Raw genomic sequence first — 26,111 nt, 5'->3', positions numbered from 1 at the left:
TTTTAGAAACAATGCTGAAAGAATTCCATTTTCATTTCTGTTTTAGAAACAATGCTGGAGGAATTCCATTTTCATTTCTGTTTTAGAAACAATGCTGAAGGAATTCCATCTTCATTTCTGTTTTAGAAACAATGCTGGAGGAATTCCATTTTCATTTCTGTTTTAGAAACAATGCTGGAGGAATTCCATTTTCATTTCTGTTTTAGAAACAATGCTGGAGGAATTCCATTTTCATTTCTGTTTTAGAAACAATGCTGGAGGAATTCCATTTTCATTTCTGTTTTAGAAACAATGCTGGAGGAATTCCATTTTCATTTCTGTTTTAGAAACAATGCTGAAAGAATTCCATTTTCATTTCTGTTTTAGAAACAATGCTGAAGGAATTCCATTTTCATTTCTGTTTTAGAAACAATGCTGAAGGAATTCCATTTTCATTTCTGTTTTAGAAACAATGCTGACAGAATTCCATTTTCATTTCTGTTATAGAAACAATGCTGAAAGAATTGCATTTTCATTTCTGTTTTAGAAACAATGCTGGAGGAATTCCATTTTCATTTCTGTTTTAGAAACAATGCTGGAGGAATTCCATTTTCATTTCTGTTTTAGAAACAATGCTGAAAGAATTCCATTTTCATTTTTGTTTTAGAAACAATGCTGGAGGAATTCCATTTTCATTTCTGTTTTAGAAACAATGCTGAAGGAATTCCATTTTCATTTCTGTTTTAGAAACAATGCTGGAGGAATTCCATTTTCATTTCTGTTTTAGAAACAATGCTGGAGGAATTCCATTTTCATTTCTGTTTTAGAAACAATGCTGGAGGAATTCCATTTTCATTTCTGTTTTAGAAACAATGCTGGAGGAATTCCATTTTCATTTCTGTTTTAGAAACAATGCTGGAGGAATTCCATTTTCATTTCTGTTTTAGAAACAATGCTGGAGGAATTCCATTTTCATTTCTGTTTTAGAAACAATGCTGGAGGAATTCCATTTTCATTTCTGTTTTAGAAACAATGCTGGAGGAATTCCATTTTCATTTCTGTTTTAGAAACAATGCTGGAGGAATTCCATTTTCATTTCTGTTTTAGAAACAATGCTGGAGGAATTCCATTTTCATTTCTGTTTTAGAAACAATGCTGAAAGTATTCCATTTTCATTTCTGTTTTAGAAACAATGCTGAAAGAATTCCATTTTCATTTCATTTCAGCATTGTTTTCTAAAACAGAAATGAAAATGGAATTCTTCCAGCATTGTTTCTAAAACAGAAATGAAAATGGAATTCCTCCAGCATTGTTTCTAAAACAGAAATGAAAATGGAATTCCTTCAGCATTGTTTCTAAAACAGAAATGAAAATGGAATTCCTCCAGCATTGTTTCTAAAACAAAAATGAAAATGGAATTCTTTCAGCATTGTTTCTAAAACAGAAATGAAAATGGAATTCTTTCAGCATTGTTTCTAAAACAGAAATGAAAATGGAATTCTTTCAGCATTGTTTCTAAAACAGAAATGAAAATGGAATTCCTCCAGCATTGTTTCTAAAACAGAAATGAAAATGGAATTCCTCCAGCATTGTTTCTAAAACAGAAATAAAAATGGAATTCCTCCAGCATTGTTTCTAAAACAGAAATGAAAATGGAATTCCTCCAGCATTGTTTCTAAAACAGAAATGAAAATGGAATTCCTCCAGCATTGTTTCTAAAACAGAAATGAAAATGGAATACTTTCAGCATTGTTTCTAAAACAGAAATGAAAATGGAATTCCTCCAGCATTGTTTCTAAAACAGAAATGAAAATTGAATTCCTCCAGCATTGTTTCTAAAACAGAAATGAAAATGGAATTCCTCCAGCATTGTTTCTAAAACAGAAATGAAAATGGAATTCCTCCAGCATTGTTTCTAAAACAGAAATGAAAATGGAATTCCTCCAGCATTGTTTCTAAAACAGAAATGAAAATGGAATTCCTCCAGCATTGTTTCTAAAACAGAAATGAAAATGGAATTCCTCCAGCATTGTTTCTAAAACAGAAATGAAAATGGAATTCCTTCAGCATTGTTTCTAAAACAGAAATGAAAATGGAATTCCTCCAGCATTGTTTCTAAAACAAAAATGAAAATGGAATTCTTTCAGCATTGTTTCTAAAACAGAAATGAAAATGGAATTCCTCCAGCATTGTTTCTAAAACAGAAATGAAAATGGAATTCTTCCAGCATTGTTTCTAAAACAGAAATGATAATGGAATTCTTTCAGCATTGTTTCTATAACAATGCTGAAGGAATTCCATTTTCATTTCTGTTATAGAAACAATGCTGAAAGAATTCCATTTTCATTTCTGTTTTAGAAACAATGCTGGAGGAATTCCATTTTCATTTTTGTTTTAGAAACAATGCTGAAAGAATTCCATTTTCATTTCTGTTTTAGAAACAATGCTGGAGGAATTCCATTTTCATTTCTGTTTTAGAAACAATGCTGAAAGAATTCCATTTTCATTTCTGTTATAGAAACAATGCTGAAAGAATTCCATTTTCATTTCTGTTATAGAAACAATGCTGAAAGAATTCCATTTTCATTTCTGTTTTAGAAACAATGCTGGAGGAATTCCATTTTCATTTCTGTTTTAGAAACAATGCTGGAGGAATTCCATTTTCATTTCTGTTTTAGAAACAATGCTGAAAGAATTCCATTTTCATTTTTGTTTTAGAAACAATGCTGGAGGAATTCCATTTTCATTTCTGTTTTAGAAACAATGCTGAAGGAATTCCATTTTCATTTCTGTTTTAGAAACAATGCTGGAGGAATTCCATTTTCATTTCTGTTTTAGAAACAATGCTGGAGGAATTCCATTTTCATTTCTGTTTTAGAAACAATGCTGGAGGAATTCCATTTTCATTTTTGCTTTAGAAACAATGCTGAAAGAATTCCATTTTCATTTCTGTTTTAGAAACAATGCTGGAGGAATTCCATTTTCATTTCTGTTTTAGAAACAATGCTGAAAGAATTCCATTTTCATTTCTGTTATAGAAACAATGCTGAAAGTATTCCATTTTCATTTCTGTTTTAGAAACAATGCTGAAAGAATTCCATTTTCATTTCTGTTTTAGAATCAATGCTGAAAGAATTCCATTTTCATTTCTGTTATAGAAACAATGCTGAAAGAATTCCATTTTCATTTCTGTTTTAGAAACAATGCTGGAGGAATTCCATTTTCATTTCTGTTTTAGAAACAATGCTGGAGGAATTCCATTTTCATTTCTGTTTTAGAAACAATGCTGAAAGAATTCCATTTTCATTTCTGTTTTAGAAACAATGCTGAAAGAATTCCATTTTCATTTCTGTTTTAGAAACAATGCTGAAAGAATTCCATTTTCATTTCTGTTTTAGAAACAATGCTGAAAGAATTCCATTTTCATTTTTGTTTTTGAAACAATGCTGGAGGAATTCCATTTTCATTTCTGTTTTAGAAACAATGCTGAAGGAATTCCATTTTCATTTCTGTTTTAGAAACAATGCTGGAGGAATTCCATTTTCATTTCTGTTTTAGAAACAATGCTGGAGGAATTCCATTTTCATTTCTGTTTTAGAAACAATGCTGGAGGAATTCCATTTTCATTTCTGTTTTAGAAACAATGCTGAAAGAATTCCATTTTCATTTCTGTTTTAGAAACAATGCTGAAGGAATTCCATTTTCATTTCTGTTTTAGAAACAATGCTGAAGGAATTCCATTTTCATTTCTGTTTTAGAAACAATGCTGAAAGAATTCCATTTTCATTTCTGTTTTAGAAACAATGTTGGAAGAATTCCATTTTCATTTCTGTTTTAGAAACAATGCTGGAGGAATTCCATTTTCATTTCTGTTTTAGAAACAATGCTGAAAGAATTCCATTTTCATTTTTGTTTTAGAAACAATGCTGGAGGAATTCCATTTTCATTTCTGTTTTAGAAACAATGCTGAAGGAATTCCATTTTCATTTCTGTTTTAGAAACAATGCTGGAGGAATTCCATTTTCATTTCTGTTTTAGAAACAATGCTGGAGGAATTCCATTTTCATTTCTGTTTTAGAAACAATGCTGGAGGAATTCCATTTTCATTTCTGTTTTAGAAACAATGCTGGAGGAATTCCATTTTCATTTCTGTTTTAGAAACAATGCTGGAGGAATTCCATTTTCATTTCTGTTTTAGAAACAATGCTGGAGGAATTCCATTTTCATTTCTGTTTTAGAAACAATGCTGGAGGAGTTCCATTTTCATTTCTGTTTTAGAAACAATGCTGGAGGAATTCCATTTTCATTTCTGTTTTAGAAACAATGCTGGAGGAATTCCATTTTCATTTCTGTTTTAGAAACAATGCTGAAAGTATTCCATTTTCATTTCTGTTTTAGAAACAATGCTGAAAGAATTCCATTTTCATTTCATTTCAGCATTGTTTTCTAAAACAGAAATGAAAATGGAATTCTTCCAGCATTGTTTCTAAAACAGAAATGAAAATGGAATTCCTCCAGCATTGTTTCTAAAACAGAAATGAAAATGGAATTCCTCCAGCATTGTTTCTAAAACAGAAATGAAAATGGAATTCCTTCAGCATTGTTTCTAAAACAGAAATGAAAATGGAATTCCTCCAGCATTGTTTCTAAAACAAAAATGAAAATGGAATTCTTTCAGCATTGATTCTAAAACAGAAATGAAAATGGAATTCCTTCAGCATTGTTTCTAAAACAGAAATGAAAATGGAATTCTTTCAGCATTGTTTCTAAAACAGAAATGAAAATGGAATTCCTCCAGTATTGTTTCTAAAACAGAAATGAAAATGGAATTCCTCCAGCATTGTTTCTAAAACAGAAATGAAAATGGAATTCTTTCAGCATTGTTTCTAAAACAGAAATGAAAATGGAATTCTTTCAGCATTGTTTTCTAAAACAGAAATGAAAATGGAATTCTTCCAGCATTGTTTCTAAAACAGAAATGAAAATGGAATTCCATTTTCATTTCTGTTTTAGAAACAATGCTCAAGGAATTCCATTACTGTTCTGCAGAGATGCTGTACGCTTATGTATGCTTGCCTGTGAAACTATGGAAGGTCTACTTGTTAAGAACTGTAGAAAATAAAAGCTTCAGATTGAATATTACTAAATTTGATAATCAATAGTTGTAATATTAGAAATTTCCCAGAAAGAAAAAGGTTTACCAGCTTAATTTGTGGAAAGAGAGTCTGGTACAACTCCATTTTGTGTGCTGCCTGCAAGCATTGGGCACATGAGATGTGCAGTGGAATTACTGGTAGATTAAGAGATAAACAGTTTTTATTCAAGAAGTCTAAGACCGGGAAGATGGATAAGAACTTAAATTAAGTAAAATAACAGAAGACTAAGAAATTTAAAAATATAATTTTGAAAGGAGCTCTATTTAATATTCTAAATGTTGAGCTCAATTTATACATTCGGAACTGGTTCCTATTTAAATTATCTGAATTATAAAATTGGCTTATTCCATTTTTACCTCATGTAGTTATCCACAGACATGTGTTTTGTCATTACTACAGTACAACAGCAGTGTTTGAAAGTTCAACCACATGGACTGTAGTTATGTGTATTACCATTAAGCTGTGTGCTTATTATGCAATAGCATATATATGATAGTTATCCTGTGATTTGATTTTAACAAATTGGCAAAAACTTTTAACTAACTGATAAATGAATGCATCCTATTTTATTTCTTAATGTATAATATCTAAAGAATTCGATTTAAAAAGTAAGTGATACACGATGAATACTTTCCCAAATAAATTTCAAAATATTTTGGTAATAATTACAATTTTACTAATACTTTGTTTTTTTTGTTTCGTTTTCTTCATATGATAGCCAATCCAAACTGTGAAACCCACATATTCTCTATGACTCATACCACAACCTTGTAACAACTCTTCCCACATCTTTTCCCTCTTATTGTTTTTAAATTGATTCTGGTTTGAGAACTTTTGTTTTATTTCATTTGTTTACAGATTCAGGGTCCATGTGTCCTACAAGTCCAGAAAATTCGTAACATTTCAGCTCCTAAGGACAATGAAGATTCACAAGCAGCTCCGCGTTTATTAAAATTGACTCTAACGGATGGACATACTACCTGCTCTGGAGTCGAAATCGAAACCATTCACACTGTGAGGTAAGGAAACCTAATTGATAAAAACAGATAATTCAAATAAGAACCAATTTTCCCTTATGAGTCATCATTTATCAAGGACAAAAGCCACTCAAGGATGAAAGTTAATGAGATGGATTGTTAATTGAATGATCAACGGTATTATGAGAAGATAGAAAACGATGGAATCAACAAACATTTTTTTTTTTACTTTTGTCCATTTCAAACAAGGTATATTGTCACTGGGAGGCATTTGATCCCATGTTTATAAGGGAGCTTGTAGTAAGGAGATGAGCAAAATGCTGGTTTACATTACATTTAAACTTCTGCATGTCAGAGTCAGGGTAGCAGAGAGCAAGGAAGGAATTCCAAAGTTAAGCAATCCGATGAAAGAACCTATTAGAGCAGAAGGCTTTCTGGCATCTAGGGACATCTACAGTAAAGGGGTGGGATTTTATTGCTAAATGGGTTTGTTGAAGGTATGTATGTAGAGGGGTAAAAGTGCAATGAGTTCATCAGAGAACATTCCATTAAAATACTTGTAAAACACTTGTGATTGATTAAGGGAAAGAAGCTTAGTCTTAGTAGCATTAAATGTTACCTACCATTTATGGCCTCATTGCATTACTGATTAGAAATCGTTTTCTAAGAATTGTGTTATTGTCTTAGATATTTGTAAATTCGTTTTCCTCTCATGCCTATTATAGAACTTCGTATCATCAGCAAAGATACTTAGCTCAGACAAAATGATGTCAGGGAGGTAATTTATGAATATCATGAATAATAAAAATCTGAATATTGAACCCTGAGGTACTCCTGCATTAATGCCCTGCTTTTTAGATGTACGTTCATCAAGAACAACTTGAATTTTTCTCTTTTTTTTTAAAAAGGATATAATATTTAATATTAGTCTAGAAATACTATATGATTTAATTTTCATCATGCTAGACCTCGTTAAAGGCTTTGGATATATCAAGGGCCACTGCCCTAGTTTCACTTGCCTTATCCAGTGCATGGTACATGCATGCATTAATATCATCAAACACATGTACATTAAAATATCTGCAATAGAACGGGCTTGCCTAAATCCATAGTTGGTCAGAGAAATTAGCTATTATGAGCTGGTGGAGTAGTGCTTGATTGATTAATGGCTCTAAGATTTTAGCCAAGAGAGGGAGGAAACTAATAGCATTTCTTAATTAGTATAACAGGGATGCGATCAGGCCTAACCACCATGAAGATGTCATAAGTTTTTGTATGATATCACTGAGATAAGAAAAGATGGATTACCAGTGCATAAAGTGTGATTTTTGTTTCCATAAGACAATTTGGGAGGGAGTTGTTTGTGTGATCTAAGGTGGAAGTGGAGGAAAATCACTGGCCAAGCAGATTAGCAAGAAACCTTGGTTATTGGATAGTGGAAGAATTACTGATTTTCCTTTATTTACTACATTATTATAAATTTTCCAAAAATTGCAAATTCTTATCTTCTGTGACTATGTATTTTCTGGTTATTTCAGTATGCCTTGACTGCAGCTATTTCATTTTTATAATGATTTTTAGTATATATATAATTTTGACTATTTATACTTAGGGTGGATGAATTGGTGGAATGCATGCTGCTTTTGTGCAATGGTTCCTGCACAATTTGAAGTGAACTAATTGGAAGATTGTGAAGTTTGCTATAGTACATGGGAACATGTGCTTCAATACCTGCTTTGTACCATTTGGTTGTCTCATTGGCACATTTTTCAGTAGGAAGAGAAAAGATATCTCAAATGTGTTGTGATAGCTTCCTAATCAACATTTTGTATTATTATTTTTATTAATTATTTTTTATTTTTTCAGTACATTTTGAGCAACGGCTCCTTAACTTGGGGTCAGGATTAAAGATGATAGCACAGGGTTATTAGTGTTTCCGAGTGGACCATAGCTATTTGTCATACAATCCTCAGGTACTGTGGTTAGGAATAGGGGTAGAAGTGAAGTCTGCTGATTTTCACAATCTGAGAGGCAAGTCAGAAACTTGAATGTTTGTGCAAGGAAAAGAACTACAGAGAAACCATGAGTGCAGTGTCCAGCTGTTTCTGCAAAACTCAAGAAGCCAAACTAATTACTGTGTGGGACATTAAAATTATCAAACTCATGTACTTGGGCATGAGTATCTGAGAAGTGTGCTGCATCTATACTGTCAGAGACATGATACAGTCTTGAGTCGATGGAGAACTGTAAAGGAAATACCAGTAACTAACACAGAATTGAAAGGCTAATCTAAAATACCTGATCATCTGATTCTAGAATATACTCACTAGTCAAGGGGAGGGTTTTACGAATATAGACATCAAGTCTGTGTATACATCTATCAGAATCTTTACAGCAGAGGAGGAGGTATATTTTCATGTTAAAATAGAGGAAATTTAAGAGTGTAGGTTAGTTTGTCGAAAATTGAAATTTGTTGAAAAATTTGGATTTAAAGATGACAATGTTGTAGTCTGCAGGCATGTACTCCTGTTATGTTACGAGAAGGTTTTGGAAAGAAACTCTATTTATGGGAACTGATGCTAGGCACACAGAAGGTGAGGAAAGTTCTTTGCACATTTGGTAAGAAGACAGATCCTTGTGAATGTCTTACATTGAATCTCAGTGAAGCATTTTCCATGAAAATTGAGTAAAAAATAACTTTGAACATTTCTTCTGTTGGAAAGGGGTTATAGACAACGATATTTTTCCTTCCCTTGATTGCAAAGTTGATTTTAGTGGTCTAAATGGCACTTCTTAGAGTTGCTTTCCGCATCTGCCAATATAAACTAAACAGAACTAAAATTTAAGAAAAAGACATTGAAATGTATACAATAAAAATTAAAATTATACAGATAAAAATAATACAATCAGCCTTTATTTGCACTTTTAATAACAAAATTAAAAAAATTAAAGTTTTTATTTTATTTGAAATTTTATAAGAACTATATGGTTATGAAATGATAAAAATAAGTGTTATTTTAATTTTAAAAAGAAAAGTTTTTTATTTGAATGTTTGTAAATATATTAATGAAAGTATAAAAATAAAATTATTGTAATCAAAATAAAATTTCAGACATAAAAAAATGTATCAAATACATAATATTCCCAAAATAGTTTAAAAAGATTGCAAAAAATGTTTTTAATAATTGTTTTAAAAAATAAAACTAATTTCAATAATTCTTAATTAAAATGAAACCAAAATACTTTTCAATGATTATTAAAAAAAAAAAAAAAGAATGATTGGAAAAACATAATAAAAAAGAGTGCATGCATAGGGGGGATGTAGGCGTGATAGAAAAAAAGTAGAGGAACTGCTTTGCCTTGTAACCACTTATGGTAGTGCTATGCTGGAAGTTAGGAAGTACATTAGCTGACTATAACCTTAGAGAAACCCCAGCCATATGTAAAATTAGTAATACTCACATGCTTTGGATGAGCACAGATTTCAAATCATAGTTTTAAAACTGAAGAATAAAGTTGTCAAAATACAACCATTTTGTTCAGAAATGAATATCCTTTCACATACGTTAATTGATAATTACCTACATGATATATCTTAAGAGTTTTAAACAAATAAAATGATAAAAATTTTGACAAAAAATGACCCTTTATGTAATTTTTTTTAAGAACCCACCTCCCACATTCTTTAAAAGTTTGTTATGACTCTATGAGCAAATTTGCCATAAAATTTGGAAAGTAATCAGGAAATACATTCCTCTTAATCTATGTCATCTTAAAAAGAAGACAACAAACATTTAAAAAAAATATTTTTCGTACTCTAAATAAGTAATCTTTTTACATATGCATTAAAATTATAATTTTATATTTCTGTTTTTGTAGTAGCAATTTTAAATTAACTTATCCAAAAAAGTATTGTCTCCATTTCAGTGAAAGTCAACAATTTGACTGTTTTACTAACATGATTAGCAATGATAGCATCAGCAGTTTACAAAATAGCGACTTTTTTTTTTTTTTTTAAAAATAACTACTAATTTAAAAAAGAAAAAGAAAAAGATTTTTTTAATTTATATTGGTTTCTGATTATTTTATAAAATAGTGGCTCCTTTGAGAAATACTATTTTTCAATTATACTTAATTTTGGTAAAAATGACATTCTTATCACCAATTTAAAAGAAAATAAATAAGATATTACTTTAAGTGATTATGTTCAGATGTCTTAAAAATGTTTGAACAAAAAAAAAAAAAATAAAATAAAATAATTGACTATGATGTTCAGTTTCAAATATAAATTTAACATAAAATGATCCCCTATTTTCTGGTTTTTAGAGCATTTAACTTTCCAAATTCTTTTGATATTTTTCAAGCTGAAAACTTAGTTTAAAAACATAATTCCCTACAACTAACTCTAGGTTTGAGTGATAAGCCCACTTCTTAAAGATGCCTTTCCTAGTACATATCGTACCATTATATCGAAAGCTGAGGGACAAGGATCCTTAAATAAAAACTCTCTTAATTGTATCTCTAACTCTAGGTATGAATGGTAAGGCCTCCTCCCCTTCCTCCTAAAAGAAAACTCCTTTAATCCCACCACTAACCTTAAATCCAAGTGGCAAGCTCCCAACCAAGAAATACTTTCTTTAAACCATACAGAATCATCTAAAAATATAATTAAAAAAAAGAAACAAAACTTTTTCTCTTCAAGAAAAATGCACATCATTTATCTTGCATCTAAAAAATATTTGTTAACTGGCCCAAAATGCTGGAATGTGGGATTATTTTGCATTTATGTAAAGTTAATCTGCCACTGTAAATTCTAAAATAATTTTTTCTCTTTCTGTCAAGTTTTTCGGGTGTTCATGTGTAATCACCTAAGAAAAAGGTAGAATATCACATTTTAGGGAGACCTGGGAGGGTTATTTAGCAGGTGTAAATCTGCAATGATGCCAAACAAATCTTGCAATATATTCATTTTGAAACAATCCTAGTATTAGATTTCATTTTCTTGTACATAAAATGCAATTAGAATTCAACTTTGAGTTTTTACTGTTTTGCAAGGATGAAGGGATGATGACCTGTTTGGCAAAAAGAATTACCCTACCAACCTCGGATAGCGAATATTTCTATTGGAAGAATGGAAGTAACTGTTTATTCGGGGATACTGTTGGCCACTTGGTATGGTGGAAGGTGATTACTAGGTCTATGATAAGTGAATATTCTTTTCATTATTTTGACTCTCGAGTATATATCAGTTAATATCTTATGTTTTTTGATTGAGTGATGTGGTTCTCGATTGATTAACTGTGTCTAACTCTTGGCCTTCGGGACAAGATCAAAGTGTAGTATCTGTTCTTCAGATGCTGTACTTCAATTTCTTATTCTCTGTCAGTGGAGGAGAAATCCTTCACGACTGAGACAATTTTAATTTTTGTTCCTTTTCTCCACATTAAAAAACGACCCTGGTGTCTAACTCTGTCCCGTGGGGAGGCATTGTAAATAGGAACTATGGCAGATATATACTCGAGAGTAAACAATGATAAGAATATTCTCTTGTCATAACCCTAGTAATTACTTCCTGCAGTAGAGGGTCAGAAGATATGGCTTCTTTAATCATGTGGGAAGTGACTGGCAACTCCCTTACTGTTGCTGTAACAACTGAATCTTCAGATAGCTTTTGGTGTGCATCAATGAGTCTTTACTTTAATGAGTCTTTAATTCAATTGGACATGCAGATGTCCAATCGGATTTGTTGAAAGGTACTTTAATGAAAAATCATAATTCAGTAGAATGGTAACCCATCATTGTAATCGATTAGCAGTATACATAGCAATGACTTTCTTGGATCTAAAAATGCTTACCAGAGATTTGTGGTCGGTAACCAATGTGAAATGACATCCACAAACCATTTTATGGAATTTTTTAATAGCATATTTTTTAATAGCATTGCCAAAATTTTTTCTTGATTTGGCCATAGTTCCTTTATATGGGTGTCAATAATCTAGATGCAGTAGCAATGGCTTTTTGATTACCATTGGGAAAGATGTGAGAGATCAAGGCACCAATGCCATAGTCAGAAGCATCGGAAACTACAACAATGTCCAAAGATGGATTAAAATGCACGAGAAGATCTGAAGAAAGTGAAGCTTTAATTTTAGCAAAAGCAGCTTTGCATTCTGGTGACCAGTTCCATGTAGTTAAAAAAAAATTTTTTTTTAGAAGGTAGTTTAAATGAAATTAGGTGCGATATAACTCTGGTAAAAATGTACTGTAATGGCTTACTAAACCAAGAAAAGATTGTAGCATTTTGATGTCTGTTGGAGCTGGCATACTTTTTAGAGCTGAAATGTTTTCAGGATCTGGTCATCGACTTGTTTTATCAAAAATAAAACCAAGATATTTTATCGAGATTTGGTAATATTGACATTTTTCTGTATGTACATAAAAACCATACTATTGGATACATTCGAATACGGAGATTAACCATTGCAGCAGTTCATCCTGAGATGTTTTTTTTTACACTTATCAAGGCCCAGAGGTCACTCAGGGATAAGGGTTATTGCGTGTACAGTAATCAATGAGATAGTATTGTTGTAATCATTAATATTGGAGATTTGATAGAGTGTCTTACTTAAGGGGGCGGTTTGTCAGGAATTTGTTTATGTTGGACTTGAAGACATCCAAGTTGTAGTCAGGTGGGAAACAGGCGAACGGAAGAGAGTTCCTCAATCGTGCAGTTCTAAGAAAGAAGCTCTGCTCATGGAATCTACGTTTGGATTTAGGCACAGATAAAGAGTGGGGAAAATTATTCACAGTAGTTTCAGCCAGACGGGTGTTTCTCGTGAAAGATTGGCGAGGGGGGGGGACGAGAGATTGGAGCTCAGACGAGCACTTGCGATGGAAATAACGATAAAACAATGTGCTTGAGATGATGATGTCATCAAATGCTGTGGCTCCCGTTATGTCTGTAAGCATGGCATTCATAATTTGGTGGAATATAGATGGTGGTATTTTGACTCCAAAAAGAAAATGGTTGTATCTCAATGACTCTTTGTGGGTGTTGATTGTAAGAAGTGAAAACTATTATTTCAGAGTTAAAGCAGGGGAAGCAATTTTGCCTTTACAGAAAATAGTTATTTCCCTTTGACCATCCATTTTAAATATTCATGTGTTTATGATGCTTCATAAGATCTGGACATTTCTTTATTAAAACGCATCGTCCAGACCTATACCTTGTTGGATATTTTCTATCTTAACAGGAGGCTTGCTTCTTCTTGGGATTAATACCAGCAAAAGTAGAATAAACAAAAAACAAAACAAAAACAAAAAAAGCAGGTCTTTCCTCGAAGAAAATATTTTTATACATGGAAAATCTCAACTTAAAGAAAATAATCTATTTCTATTTTAAAAATTACTTTTTATAAATTTCTGCATGAAAAACAGTTTTGTAAACTGTCAATTAATTTTTTTTTTTCTGCAGCCTGGTTACGCCACCTGGAACAAAAATTCAATTTTCTGGAACCATTCCTATAGAAAACGGATTTTTACTTTTAAATGGCAAAAACACTAAATCGATTGGCGGTAGAGTCGAAAGACTTCATGACAATTGGGAACTCAAGCGGGTATGTTTATTTTATTTTCTCAACTATATACAATGTTTTGTGTATAAAAATTAATGTTGGACAAAATTTTAAACCAGTTGATATTAAATTTTAAAAGGAACAGATTTTATGAAAACATGTTTTATAATTGCATTTGGAATTTGTTTATGACTGTTCTTAACAGTATTTAACTGATGATGCAAGTATCATAAAATTATAAGCATCTAACATGTAATGTTATCCAGTTTCACACCAATATTTAAAATATCTAAAAGGATAAAAAAAAATGGCGGAAAAGCTTTATTATGTACTTACTTGGTAGGCTAAAAAACGGTCCACAAAAATTTACACAAATTCATTGGCCAGTTTTGTTGTAAAATAGAAAAAAAAAGCACATTTCACAGGTAAATTCTCTTGTCGGCCATATTAATCTTTTCATAACGTTAATGCCAAAGGAACATAAATTAAACTGTAATTCAAAATAGAAAACAGTTAACAAAGCTCCCCCTCCCCAATATAAAAATAGTTTCCAAAATTTTCAAAGGGATGATTTTGATTTTATTGCTGAAAAACATAATACTGGATGAATTTGTGTGAATTTTGGGGTATAATCTTTCATTTAACCTAATAGGTACATACATAATAAAGTTTTTGTGCAGTTATAATTTTTTACTAATAGTGTGAAACTGGACAACTAACAGGTTTTCTGTCTGATTTTCAAAGTCAGACCCAAATTAAACGGATTCTAAGTAGCTAATTTTCATTTGTCATTGTTGTATCATGTTATTAGCAATATTCTTTGCTACAATTTATTTTAAAAATTATTTTTTAAGAAGTTTCTTACTGACTTAAGATATATATTTTTTCTTTTATTCTACTCTGTTTAATTGGCAGAATGATTGATTTTAACTTTTTCTACTTTTTTTTTTCATATAAAGAGATTGGCAAAGCAGCATCGACGTGGTATCATCTCTGAAGGGGGTCCACCACCATTTGTGCCCTTTGGTCAAAAAGTGTATAAAACACCTATTAGAACAGGCAAGTATTCTTTTTTCAACTATGCAAATGAACACAGAAATCTATGAATTTCTTCTCAATGAAGTAAAATTATTACTTCTGTTCACAATGAGAAAAAGAGAAAGATAGAAAATTCAATATGATTGATACACCATGTATTATATGCAAGATTTTTTTCCTTGATTTGAAGAGGCAAGAGATAGAAAATATGACGCTGGAGTGAGACAGAAAAGGATGAAGATAGAAAGTAAAGAATAAGAGGGGAGAGTGTATTAGAAGGAGAAAATAAAATATGAACTAAAAATATTTGTGCATCTAAAATCATCTATAATATAAATCTCACCTGTCTGTTTAAATGTATGTATGTTTATATGTCTCGCAAAAACTTTCGAGACATACGACGGATTTTCAGGAGATCAGTATCAGTTCTAAACTCGACCCTTCAGATGTCAAATATTGAAAAATTGGCCAAAAACATTTCCTTCACCCTCAACTAGGCATATTTCTACAGGGAGGGGTCACTTTTTTCACCAATGTTTCCAAAAGTCATTGCCTCTATTTGATTGTCTAGCCTTAATTTAAACCTACGTCGCTTCCAGTTTGGCAATGGGCATGACGGCTAACGCGTTACTTTTTTTTTTTTACGTTCTTTCCCTCATTCGCGGTACAGGTTCGAACCCACCTGCCTATGATCATTTTTTTTTTCTTTTGCGCTCGCAATTTTCCTTTTTTTTAAAACAGAGTTAGAAGAATGAACAATTTTTTTTAAAACAGAGTTAGAAGAATGAACAATTCAATTAAGGAATTTTCTTTGTTGCGAAGGCGTGTGGAGATGTGTAATACGTAGAATCCACATGAGGACTCTCACATGGCTGAAACACGTTTTGACGTCACAAAGAAAGGTAATTTACAATATATTCAGAGCCGAGTTCAGGAGTTAGTTCAGAGTGGGGAAACAGTAGTGGAGTTAGCTGAAACCTTTTTGGAAACAACCAGAAAGAGAAACAAGAAAATGTAACTCTGAAAGGCAATTGAAATCCCTGATCATTACCTCCGGATGGAATAAACATCATCATATTTATAAGTCTTTGTTTGTCATCTTTCAACCTGAAAAGGTAATGTGTTTTTGTGATCATCTTTGTAAATGAACTTTGTATGAAACACCCCCTCCTTCAATAATGAATTCACATCTCCTTTGTGTGTATATAATCTATTATAATTGTCTCATCGTTGTCCCCGTTATATGAATGTCTTGTCTCCGCTATGCAACACCAGAACGAGTTGGAGTTGGCGATTGTTGTCGAGAGGGAGCATGTGGGCGCACATTGCTAAAAACTGCCGATGTTTGTGTTATCCTTGGTTTATTTCGCCATCATCATCTGAAAGAAAGTCAATTACTAATTGCTTAGCATTGCTGTTCTCTGGTGTCCAATGGATCTGTTACACCATGGAGATGAATATCTAAATGTATTTATATATTTTTATGTATAACATTTAGAACCATAATTAATCTCGTTTAGATAGTCATGATTAACCTTGGTAACCCATAGAGTCGTGATTTACCTCGTTCAGTTTTATCAATCCAAGGTATCAATTGTTAACTAAAACTTATGATTGCCTTTCCAATTTCAGATAACTTTAAATCATTGGAAATTGCTAAAGAAAAGAAGGAAAGTGAGGAGTTTGAAATACAGCGAAGAGCAACCATTGCTGAAGCTGTTCAAGCAAAGGAAGAAAAGAAAGTAAAATCTTTTGGTAGCAATAAGCAGGTAAAATATATTTATTTGGCATGTATCCTATAACAAGCTTATATGCATGCAAATAAAATATCTAATGTAGTGAGAACATAAGAGCATGTTAAGACTTCTGAATTTCACTTACAATAACGGATACATGGATGACTATTCATTAACGTGTTCTAAGACAAATAAGATAATCTCCAACAAGGGAGGTAACTCCCGATTAGTTATTTCATCAACAATTTATTTTATATCGATTAACATGCTTTTATTTAAGCACATAAAAGTTATTTTACATGTTTTAATTAAATGTTCATAGAATTAATATAGTATTATTTTATTTATGTGTTTACATTTTAAAACTTTTCAGAATTTACAATTTTATATTTACAGAATTAAAGTCAATCTCATTGAGAATATAGTATAGAAACAAAAATAATTCAGCCATGAGACTGCATACTTCTGACGACATAAAAATCGGTCAAAGTTTAATCTGAGCTTCATTTCTGCACATTGTATAAAGCATTGTTAAAGTTATGTTTACGTAACATTTTTAATTCAAAAACTATTTTTCTTATAAAGCTGAAATTTGGGATTGTATTCACTGATTACTAAAGAGCATCAGATTTGTACATCAATTTAGGAAAAATTGAAATAAAAATTTTGATCTTAATTGAACATTTAAAAGTCGGAATTAATGCTTTATAAAATGCAGGACTTGATTGGCTATAATCTTAGTCAAGTTATGAACCATGAACAAATCTAAGTTATTGTAAAAAGTCTTTTCTAAAAAAGACTTGTACTTTTTCTGTGATCATAACCTTCTGATCTATATATCCCCCAAACATCCAAGGTTTCCTATTCTTTCTTAGAGAATGTTTTCACCTATTATTCTTTTTTGAGAAGGTGGTTTAACTTTGAAATATAATAAACATTAGACACTGCATTATCTTTGATCTTATAAGACAAGTTATTTTGAATTGGAAACTATTGAAATTGTCAATATTGTCTTTTTATCTAGCTTTGTTTCATATGGTTTTCTAAATTGATTTTAAAAAATCTTTGGAGGAAAAACTTTAAACTAAATTTTGACTGACAAAACAATTTTTCTTAGTTATATTGGAAAGTATTTTAGAAAAATACTGCCAATGACTAACTTTAAAAACTACCTTTTTTTTAGCCTCTGAATGACAAAGATATTGCACGACTTGTAGATATGGGCTTTTCTACTGAACATGCATGTCAAGCCCTTCGCCAAAATAATGGCAAGGTTAACGATGCTATTGCCTCTTTGCTTGGGAAGTCTGGATGTTCAACATCAAGAGATAGTGGTGCAAGAGGGAATACCATCAGTTCTGGGCAGCTTAAAACCACTGCTAAGTTGGGTGGAGAAAAACCAGATAAATTCCAGGGTAAGTTAGCTTTTTGTTAGCCTGTTTAAATATTATGAAGCAAATAATTATAATAACATTCTTTTTAATTAGCTCAACATTTGAAAAATACTGACTTCTGATGCAATATTAGCACAATACTATTTAAAATTATGCATGGTCGAACTTAATCTGAATTGTGAAATCTTTTCTTGTGGCTCAAAGATCATTAATAAAAATTATCTTTTCCAGAAAGTTTTAAAAAACAATTCTAAAGGATGAATTACAAATGATTGAAGAGTTAAAATAGGATATTCAAGATTATTCATTATTTGAATTTTATAAAAATCTACCTAAAGAAGCTTTCCATCAGATAGTAGATTTTTGAAAGAAAGAAAATCTCTCTTGGGCAGTACTTATAAATGCTGGTATTTCACAAAATGAAAAACACAAAATCAAGAACATTAAGTTTGATAGATTGAAAATAATTTGAGAGTAGCCATCTTCAACATTTCTCCAAACATTGAGATATTGGTGAGCAAACACTAAATTCAAATTTTACGTGAGAATGTGTTGTAAATTTTTTTTTCTCATAATAAAATTAATGCATTATGTTGTTAGGGTTCCTTTTTAAATATTCTTTTTATATAAATAATTTTATATTGATAATCACGGATTGGTAAATGATTAAAAATCAATAATTGAATATATCTATATCTAAAGTATATATGAATGAATAAGTACACACGTATAGATAGTAATGAAGATTCTGGTAAGTGTCCAAACTGAGAAAACTTAATCTGGCCCACACGTGAACAAAGGTTGTGCATGCATGATTTAAATAAAGTAGCTTCTCTTGATAAGCCTAATTGAATTAGATATTTGTCCAAGTGAGATAACTCTGTTCTATTAACAAGTATAGAGTTGTGTCCCTTCACCAAGAGTTGCAGTTCTTTGATAATTTGTTCAGTGACAATTAGCAATTGCATGAATCAAATTCCTATAGAGTGAAATTCCTAAGAGTGAAAAGATGAGTTTACAGAAATGTATAAAAAACGAAATCTATTTTTATTTTGGTTTCTTCAATTTTCAGAAAACTAACATAAAATTAAGAGTTTCAACTGTAATTCTTTATAATGTATTATGTGTGAGATTGTCACAAGAGAGGCTGAACCATTATTGATTTTCTCTTATTTTTCCAAATTTTTGAGATGAGGATTAATAATTTATAATTTGGATTAATCAGACCATTAGTCTCATCTTGGTTGTTACTTTCACAACGTTTCAACCGTTATAATCTCCAACATTTTTTATATGCATCTTTTTGAATGCTGGGAATCTACACAAAGTTTTGAACTGAAATGGTGTAAATTTTTCTTGTTCTGTCAATTATGATTGGGTAGAAATGTTTAGTGATTTTAATTCTACTTTTTCGTTATTATTGCCTGTGGTGAGGATTTAATTTTTGACTTCTGAAAGTCTCTCATTTAGAATCGATTGTTAAAGAGTTCTAAGACAAATAAGATAATCTCCAACATATTTTTGTAATGCCAGTTATATAATTTTGCTCTTGAACAAAATCTATAAAAAACGGATCTGTTAATTATCATAGTAAACGTTGCAAAAATAACTACCAAAATAAAAAAATAGTCCATATAATTCAAATAATACATTCTGGTTATATGGTTGAAACATTGTCAATTTCAATTAGTATGAAATGTTATTAATAATCTTAATTTTTTACTAAATCAATATGAGGTGGTTGTGTAGATGTTCATAGGAGAACAAAAAATGTTTGAATTCATCTTGGATGACGAGGCTGACTTTTTTAGAGATATGATCTCTGGTAGCACAAACCCAAACCAGAACATCATTCCATGAAATAGTGAATCCCATCTGAACAAATATTTCTAAGACAAAACATGAGTTAAAACCGAATATGAGTTGCAGATAAAAGTTGGTTCACTTTCTAGTAAAATTCTGCTTTTTGTAAATCAAAAAAAGTAGAATTTCACCTTTTTGTGAGAGAACTGGTGAAACTGTTCCATTTGAGGGTGCTTGAAACATATTTGATTTGATTGTGTCTCACATTTTCTTCTTTGCAACCTTGCTTTCACAGATATGATCATGTTAGTCTCGGTCTTTTCTATAAATACTATTTTTTTTTTTTTTTTTTTTTTTGACTCGTTGGTCTAGTTATCTCCATCAATTTGCTGTTTTGATACCTCATTGTAATACAGTTTCCTATTCCAGTAGATTCTTTCTCTTCTTGCTCATAGTTTTCCTCCTACCTTGATCATTTTAAAAACTAATAGAAATACCCTAACTTTGCGATAATCATTTTTTGTTCTTGTTAGCTCCTTATATCAAGTGGCTTCTTGCCTTGTCTGAGCGATTTCTATAGAAAATAAAAAAATCAGATTTTATTTTCAAGCAAGGAGTGGTTTATGCTGAACTGCTAGAGCTTTACATCCTATTTTTTATCATTTGGCTTGAGTTGGAGGGGGATGCATTCATGAACGTATTTGATAGTTATACATACAGTTGTTATATCTATTAAAATTGAGTTTGTTTGTCAAAGTCATGGGAGACCTATATTTTAATCTCACAAAATATAAACTAAAACATTCCACAATATCAATAGAAAAAAAATGGATTTTAAAGATGAACTTGAATAACAATTTTGAATTCAAATTCACATTTACTTATAAAAAAATTGTTCTTTTTTTTTTTGTTTAAAAGTCAAAAAATGTGCAAAACTTTATCCACAAACAAAAAATATATTGAAATTTTGTAGAAATCACTCCAGTCACCAATTGGGTGTTTCCTTAGATGTACCCCCCTCCTCCCCCCAAAACAACTTCCTAAACACTGTCACTGACCCTAAGTTTGGGTGGCCAAAGATCCTCACCTCCCCTCCAAAAATGATCTTGATTTAGGGTTAGTGATAGGATGACTGGTAGTTTATTTTTTCTTTTAGAAACGAGAGTGGTTTCATAAATTATCAATAATTGTTTTAAATTACAATTGATTTTTGCCAATTTCTTTTCTTTTTTTTTTTTTTTTTTTTTTTTACAATAACTTAACTATTGTATATTTTTATAACCTATCATATATTTTTTTAACCGATTGTATATTTTTGGACTCATTTTCTAGAAATCTGTTAACTGTATTGTATGAGCAAGCATGTTTTCTTTGTAATCACGTAATTTGCTCTGATCAAACAATATCATTTTTCTCTATGTAAAATGCAAATGATTAGTTTGACTAAATATTACTTCTTTTAATTTCTATCTAAAAAGTATAATTAAATCTGATGAACTGATAATGCACTAAAACAATTTCATGTTCATAAATTATTACCCACTAATCTTTGGGCTCATTCAATTTCTAAAAAATTATTTAGCAGACAATTATTTTTATGGTCAGGAGGAAAAGATTATTTTAAAATGATTTAAAATTGTAACAATAAATACAATTAAATGGTTAAAGATTTCATTTTATTTTAGCTGACAACTATTTTTTTATGCCAAGAAGAAAGAATATTGTCTTGAAAAAGATAAATTGTCACATCTTTCAATAAATAATGGAGGGACATATGTTTCTGAATCTTTAAATGAAGATTAATAATTCAGATTATTTGAACTGCTGTTCTCATCTTGAGTGTTATTCGCATGTTTCAGTTGTTGTGACCTATAATCTTCTTTAGATGTGTCTTGTCAGACTGGAATCGACATGGGATTTCTTATAAAGCCCCTTATTTAATCGACGAGAATAACATGCTCTTGTTTTATGAACCCTGACTGAGTAGAATTGCTAAGTCATTCGGATTTTTAGCATTATTCGCTCGAAGTATTGAACATCCAAAAGAATATAATTTGAAATTGAATTTTTACTAAGAACTTTGTTCATTATGCCACTGTTCAAGTGACTAAGCCCAACAAAACTGTTTTTACTAACTTGGAGAAGGGGCAAAGGTGACCTACTTGGGCCTAAAAATCAGTCACTTCAGGAAATTTGGATGGTAGGAGAGGATAATTCTGATTCAAAACCTCCGCTGCCTTGTGCGATTACTCCATCAGAGAAAAGGCCAAGTAAGAGTAAACCCTGACAGAAAATTCGGAGATGGAGTCCCTAAGGCAGCCTAACTTTATATTGTCATCACTGGCAACTCCTTTGACGCAGTTAGAGCCAAGCTATCTCGACCCTGTCTTTTCCACTGGATACTCTAGCTTCATGGAGAGGGTTGGGACTGCTGCATGGACAACAGCTATCATTCCATATCACCTTGCCCAGGCTATGTAACTCCACTTGGTAGGAACTATCACTCTCAAATTGGACTGTATAGCCATTTCTGACTGTACAGATAGACACCAGAGCTACACTATCGCTCCCGAACTGATGGTTGCTGCCGACTGTCCAAGTTTGACAGAAAGACTTCTGAGTTAGACAAGATATACCTGAAGAAGGTCAGAAGTTATATTGATCAAATCATTGTGAGAATAACATTCAAGATAAGAAAACTAGTCTGAATAATTCTATAACACAGGAACATATTTTATTTTTGTAAAGAATATTTAATTGACAATTGCAATTATTTCTATGTGAGAAGAAAGAGCCAATTTTTCTTTAATAGTATTAAAACTTACAGAAATGTTTTATTTCAAACACAGTCTTATGAAAAATAAATTATGTTGAAGAAAGCAGACATGAAATTTCCATGGGGTTCCAACATTTAATATCATAGGGTTCCATCATTTAATATCATGATAAAAGATGAGTTGTTATTGTTTGGTTAAGTTGAGAATACAATTAAACTTTTATCCAAATAAAATCTTGGGATTCATGTTAATTTTTCCTAACATATCTTTTAAGGTCGTGAGAGAAAAGGTCGTAAGAAAAATGAAGAAAAAGAAACGGGGCATGAAGATGTTGCTCCAAGTCGTCCATCAGGTCCTGCAACATTATTTGACTTCTTGGAAACAAAGATGCCACTCAAGGATGGTTTGTTTGTTTTTTTTATTTATTTTTTATTTTTTTACATATTTTATTGTATATTTTTTCTTCTTTATAATGAATTAGCAAAAGTACCCGTCATTGACTGGGTTCAAAAACAGCCTACAGAAAATAGACTCTGATTTATGAAAGTATGATAGGTTATGAAAAGGAAGGGTTGTAAAGAGATAGCTTCGAATTTGGGGGTATCAAAACCAAAGCAAAATATGATGAAAGTAAAAATAAAATAGATAAACCCCATAATTTATTATACCATACCTGTTCACACGGAAACACTTATCACAATATTCTGTGGATCTATATTAAAAAACCTTGTTAAACTTTGTGACATATTTCCATTCTATGAAGGTCAGGCGTGAACGAACACCCCATAATCTTATTATACCATATTTCTTCAAACTGAAACATAATTATCAAAGTATACTTACGCACATAGATATGAAAAGTCTGTATTAAAGTTTGTGCCTATTTCCATTCTATAGATGCCAGGTGTGAACACAGACCCCACAATTTTATTATACCATCCCTATTTAAGTTAAAACATACTTATCAAAGTATTATTATGTACATCTATATCAAAAACACTTGTAAACGTTTTTTTTTAATTTTTAAATTTTTTATTTCCATACTTTGTAGACCAGGCGCGTACACAGACCCCACAAATTTAATGAATCATCATTATGCCAGATCAAACATACCCATTCCTGTGCCTCGATACATCTATCATTATATGTGGTCAGTTTTCTGTAATAGTCAACCATATAGGAGCCTATTTGTGACCAGACACACACACACACTGACGTTCAGCTTTATTATAATGAATTTGTCAGACATATTGCCCATTGCTGGAACCTAACTTTTTAAATTTGCATTTTGTATAAATGTATTATTTGAACCTGTTTATTCAATCAAACAATAATATAACTAATTGAATTAAACCTCACAAAAATCCATTTTTGTAATTGGTCCATCGACTTAGTTGGATTTGGACCTTAGAATTCACCCTCATTCCTTCATCTATTTGTTCCCAAAATTCTCAATAACAACTCATTACATTTTTCTGAAATTTTGCATGAAGTTGCAATTACTCAAAGGAGGAAATGTAACATTCTCGGATTTTTGATAAAAATTCTGGTTGCGTCCTCAGGGGGTCAAAAGGGCTCAAGATGACCCAAAATAGCACTTTTTGGGACATAGTATCTTTTCCAACCATTAGATTTTGCTGAAAATTACCCAAAAGCAAAACCACATGATATACATTTGGAAACATAATATTTGACTCGGGGAAAATTCAGGATATTTTAGAGGTGAAAAACATACTTTTTGGGGTTAATTTTTATTTTTCTCCTAAAATTCAAGGCATCAGTCAGAGCACCATATAGTTTTTGGCTTGTTTTATAAAAAATGAGGAGGCATACAACCTGCAATGACAGTTGTTTTTAAAATATATTATTTCAGGTATGTGACTATTAGTCATGGGACAATTCCAATATAATTACTAATTTGCTTTAAAATACCTGATTCCGATACAATTACCGATTCTGATTCCAATAACAAAAGTGCCCCAAACAACACAGCCACAACATAAAAGTAATATAGATCCTCCAAGTTGAATGTTCATTTATGTAGAAATTTTTCGATATTTAGATGGCGAACTTTTTTATAAAAAGAACATCGAAGTTAAATTGTAAAAATGTCAAAGTTTGTTTCAAAAATTAAATAACTTTTTAATGTCAGTTTTTTTATATATATAATTTTACTCTGGAACAAAATCCATAGAAAACGGATATGTTAATTTTTTTGTATCTTCTCAATAATTTATAAACTATAATACATTAAGAAATTTTTAAATAAATCAATTTTATTTCATCTAATAAGAATTTATGCATTTATGATGTTATATGGGTTTTTCCTATGAATCTGTCACTGGAGAATTTAATCCATGATCCTAAATAATTCAAGTCAACCAATATATATATATTTTCTTTATCCTGAGAATTTTTTTAGGATGGCGAAGACATTAATTGGATAACACTGAATAAATTTATTATAAACAAACAATTTGGTGTTTTTCGAACATCTTAGGGAAAATTTTATTTATTTATATTTTTGATAAAAATAGTTATGTGTGTGCGTTTTTTTTTACATGGAAGTCACTACTTATCAAGGCCCAGAAACCACTCGGGGATAAGGGTATTGTCAATCTTTTAAATAATGTATATAAAACCCAATTTTGTATTTAAATCTTCACCCGTGATAGTAAGAATGATACATAACACTCTTAACTTAATCATCCCATCCAAAATGAGGTTTTACATTTTAGGCGATTATGTGTGAATACCCTGAAAAACTTAGAAAATAATAAACCAAGCAAAAATAATTATTTTTAGATTGGGTGGTCAGTTTCTTATATAAATTTAATATTTGAGGCATATTTTGCTATAAAAAAATGGTAAAGAAACAACTATATAATAAATAAGTGTGACCAAAGGCAGACTGACATTTATTGGGTAGATTTCTATCACTATTTTGTTTTTGAGTTTGGAATGATATTCGAGACTCATTGCTGGCCATCTTAGCGTTCTTCTAACTTTGCAACTCGGCACTACTTGTGTTTCGAATTAAATAACACTTAAAAATCAGATAAAATACAAAAACTTATCTAGTTAGATAGAACAGTAACTTATCTTGCCTTTGGTAACATTTATTTGTTATACAGTTGTTTTTTTACATTTGTTGTCTAAAGTAAAACATGCCCAATTTTTACCACTAACACCTAGTTGAACTGGAAAGATTATAAAACCACACATAATCACTTTAAAAGGTTGCTACTCTCCCTCTCATCTGTCCTAAAATGCAAAAATTTTTTCTTGATAACAAATTTATTTTAATTGCCCTAATTTTAATGATTCAGAATTTGATGGGGAGGGGGGGGGCTCATCTTGTATTAAATTTGCATGTGAAACTCTAAGTTCTAAAAGAATTGATATTTTTCTTCCTGACAACTTTTTTATGGTGTGCACAAGTAATTGTCTAAAAACAGTAGAATCCCACTTTTGTTAAAGGAGAATTTGTAAAAATAGTGAAATACATTATGAAAAATAAGAATAACGATAATAATAAAAATAACTTATGAGTTTTTACCTAGTAAAAGAATCTATTTCTACGTTTATGTGGAAATATATGCTTAAATATGAAACGAAAGTTAAGAAAAACATGTAATTTAAAGAAATTTAAAATGTGTTTTGTGAATTAAAAATTA

The 26,111-nt window shown here is 30.9% G+C and overlaps 1 protein-coding gene across 1 annotated transcript in view; it reads left to right on the top strand.

Moving 5' to 3' along the window:
* Window positions 1-26,111, top strand: part of LOC145286110 (uncharacterized) — a 65,777-nt gene that overhangs the window by 26,373 nt on the left and 13,293 nt on the right. The window contains exons 4-9 of the mRNA XM_080134800.1: window positions 5,994-6,154; window positions 13,587-13,728; window positions 14,646-14,745; window positions 16,357-16,493; window positions 17,644-17,875; window positions 22,709-22,837. Coding sequence (XP_079990926.1) covers window positions 5,994-6,154; window positions 13,587-13,728; window positions 14,646-14,745; window positions 16,357-16,493; window positions 17,644-17,875; window positions 22,709-22,837 — 901 coding nt within the window. The remainder of the gene's footprint in view (window positions 1-5,993; window positions 6,155-13,586; window positions 13,729-14,645; window positions 14,746-16,356; window positions 16,494-17,643; window positions 17,876-22,708; window positions 22,838-26,111) is intronic.

Source organism: Euprymna scolopes, chromosome 10 (genome assembly GCF_053919585.1).
Source record: "Euprymna scolopes isolate OS-2025 chromosome 10, ASM5391958v1, whole genome shotgun sequence".
Classification (NCBI taxonomy): Eukaryota; Metazoa; Mollusca; class Cephalopoda; order Sepiida; family Sepiolidae; genus Euprymna; species Euprymna scolopes.
This window is presented reverse-complemented; position numbering and strand designations above follow the sequence as displayed.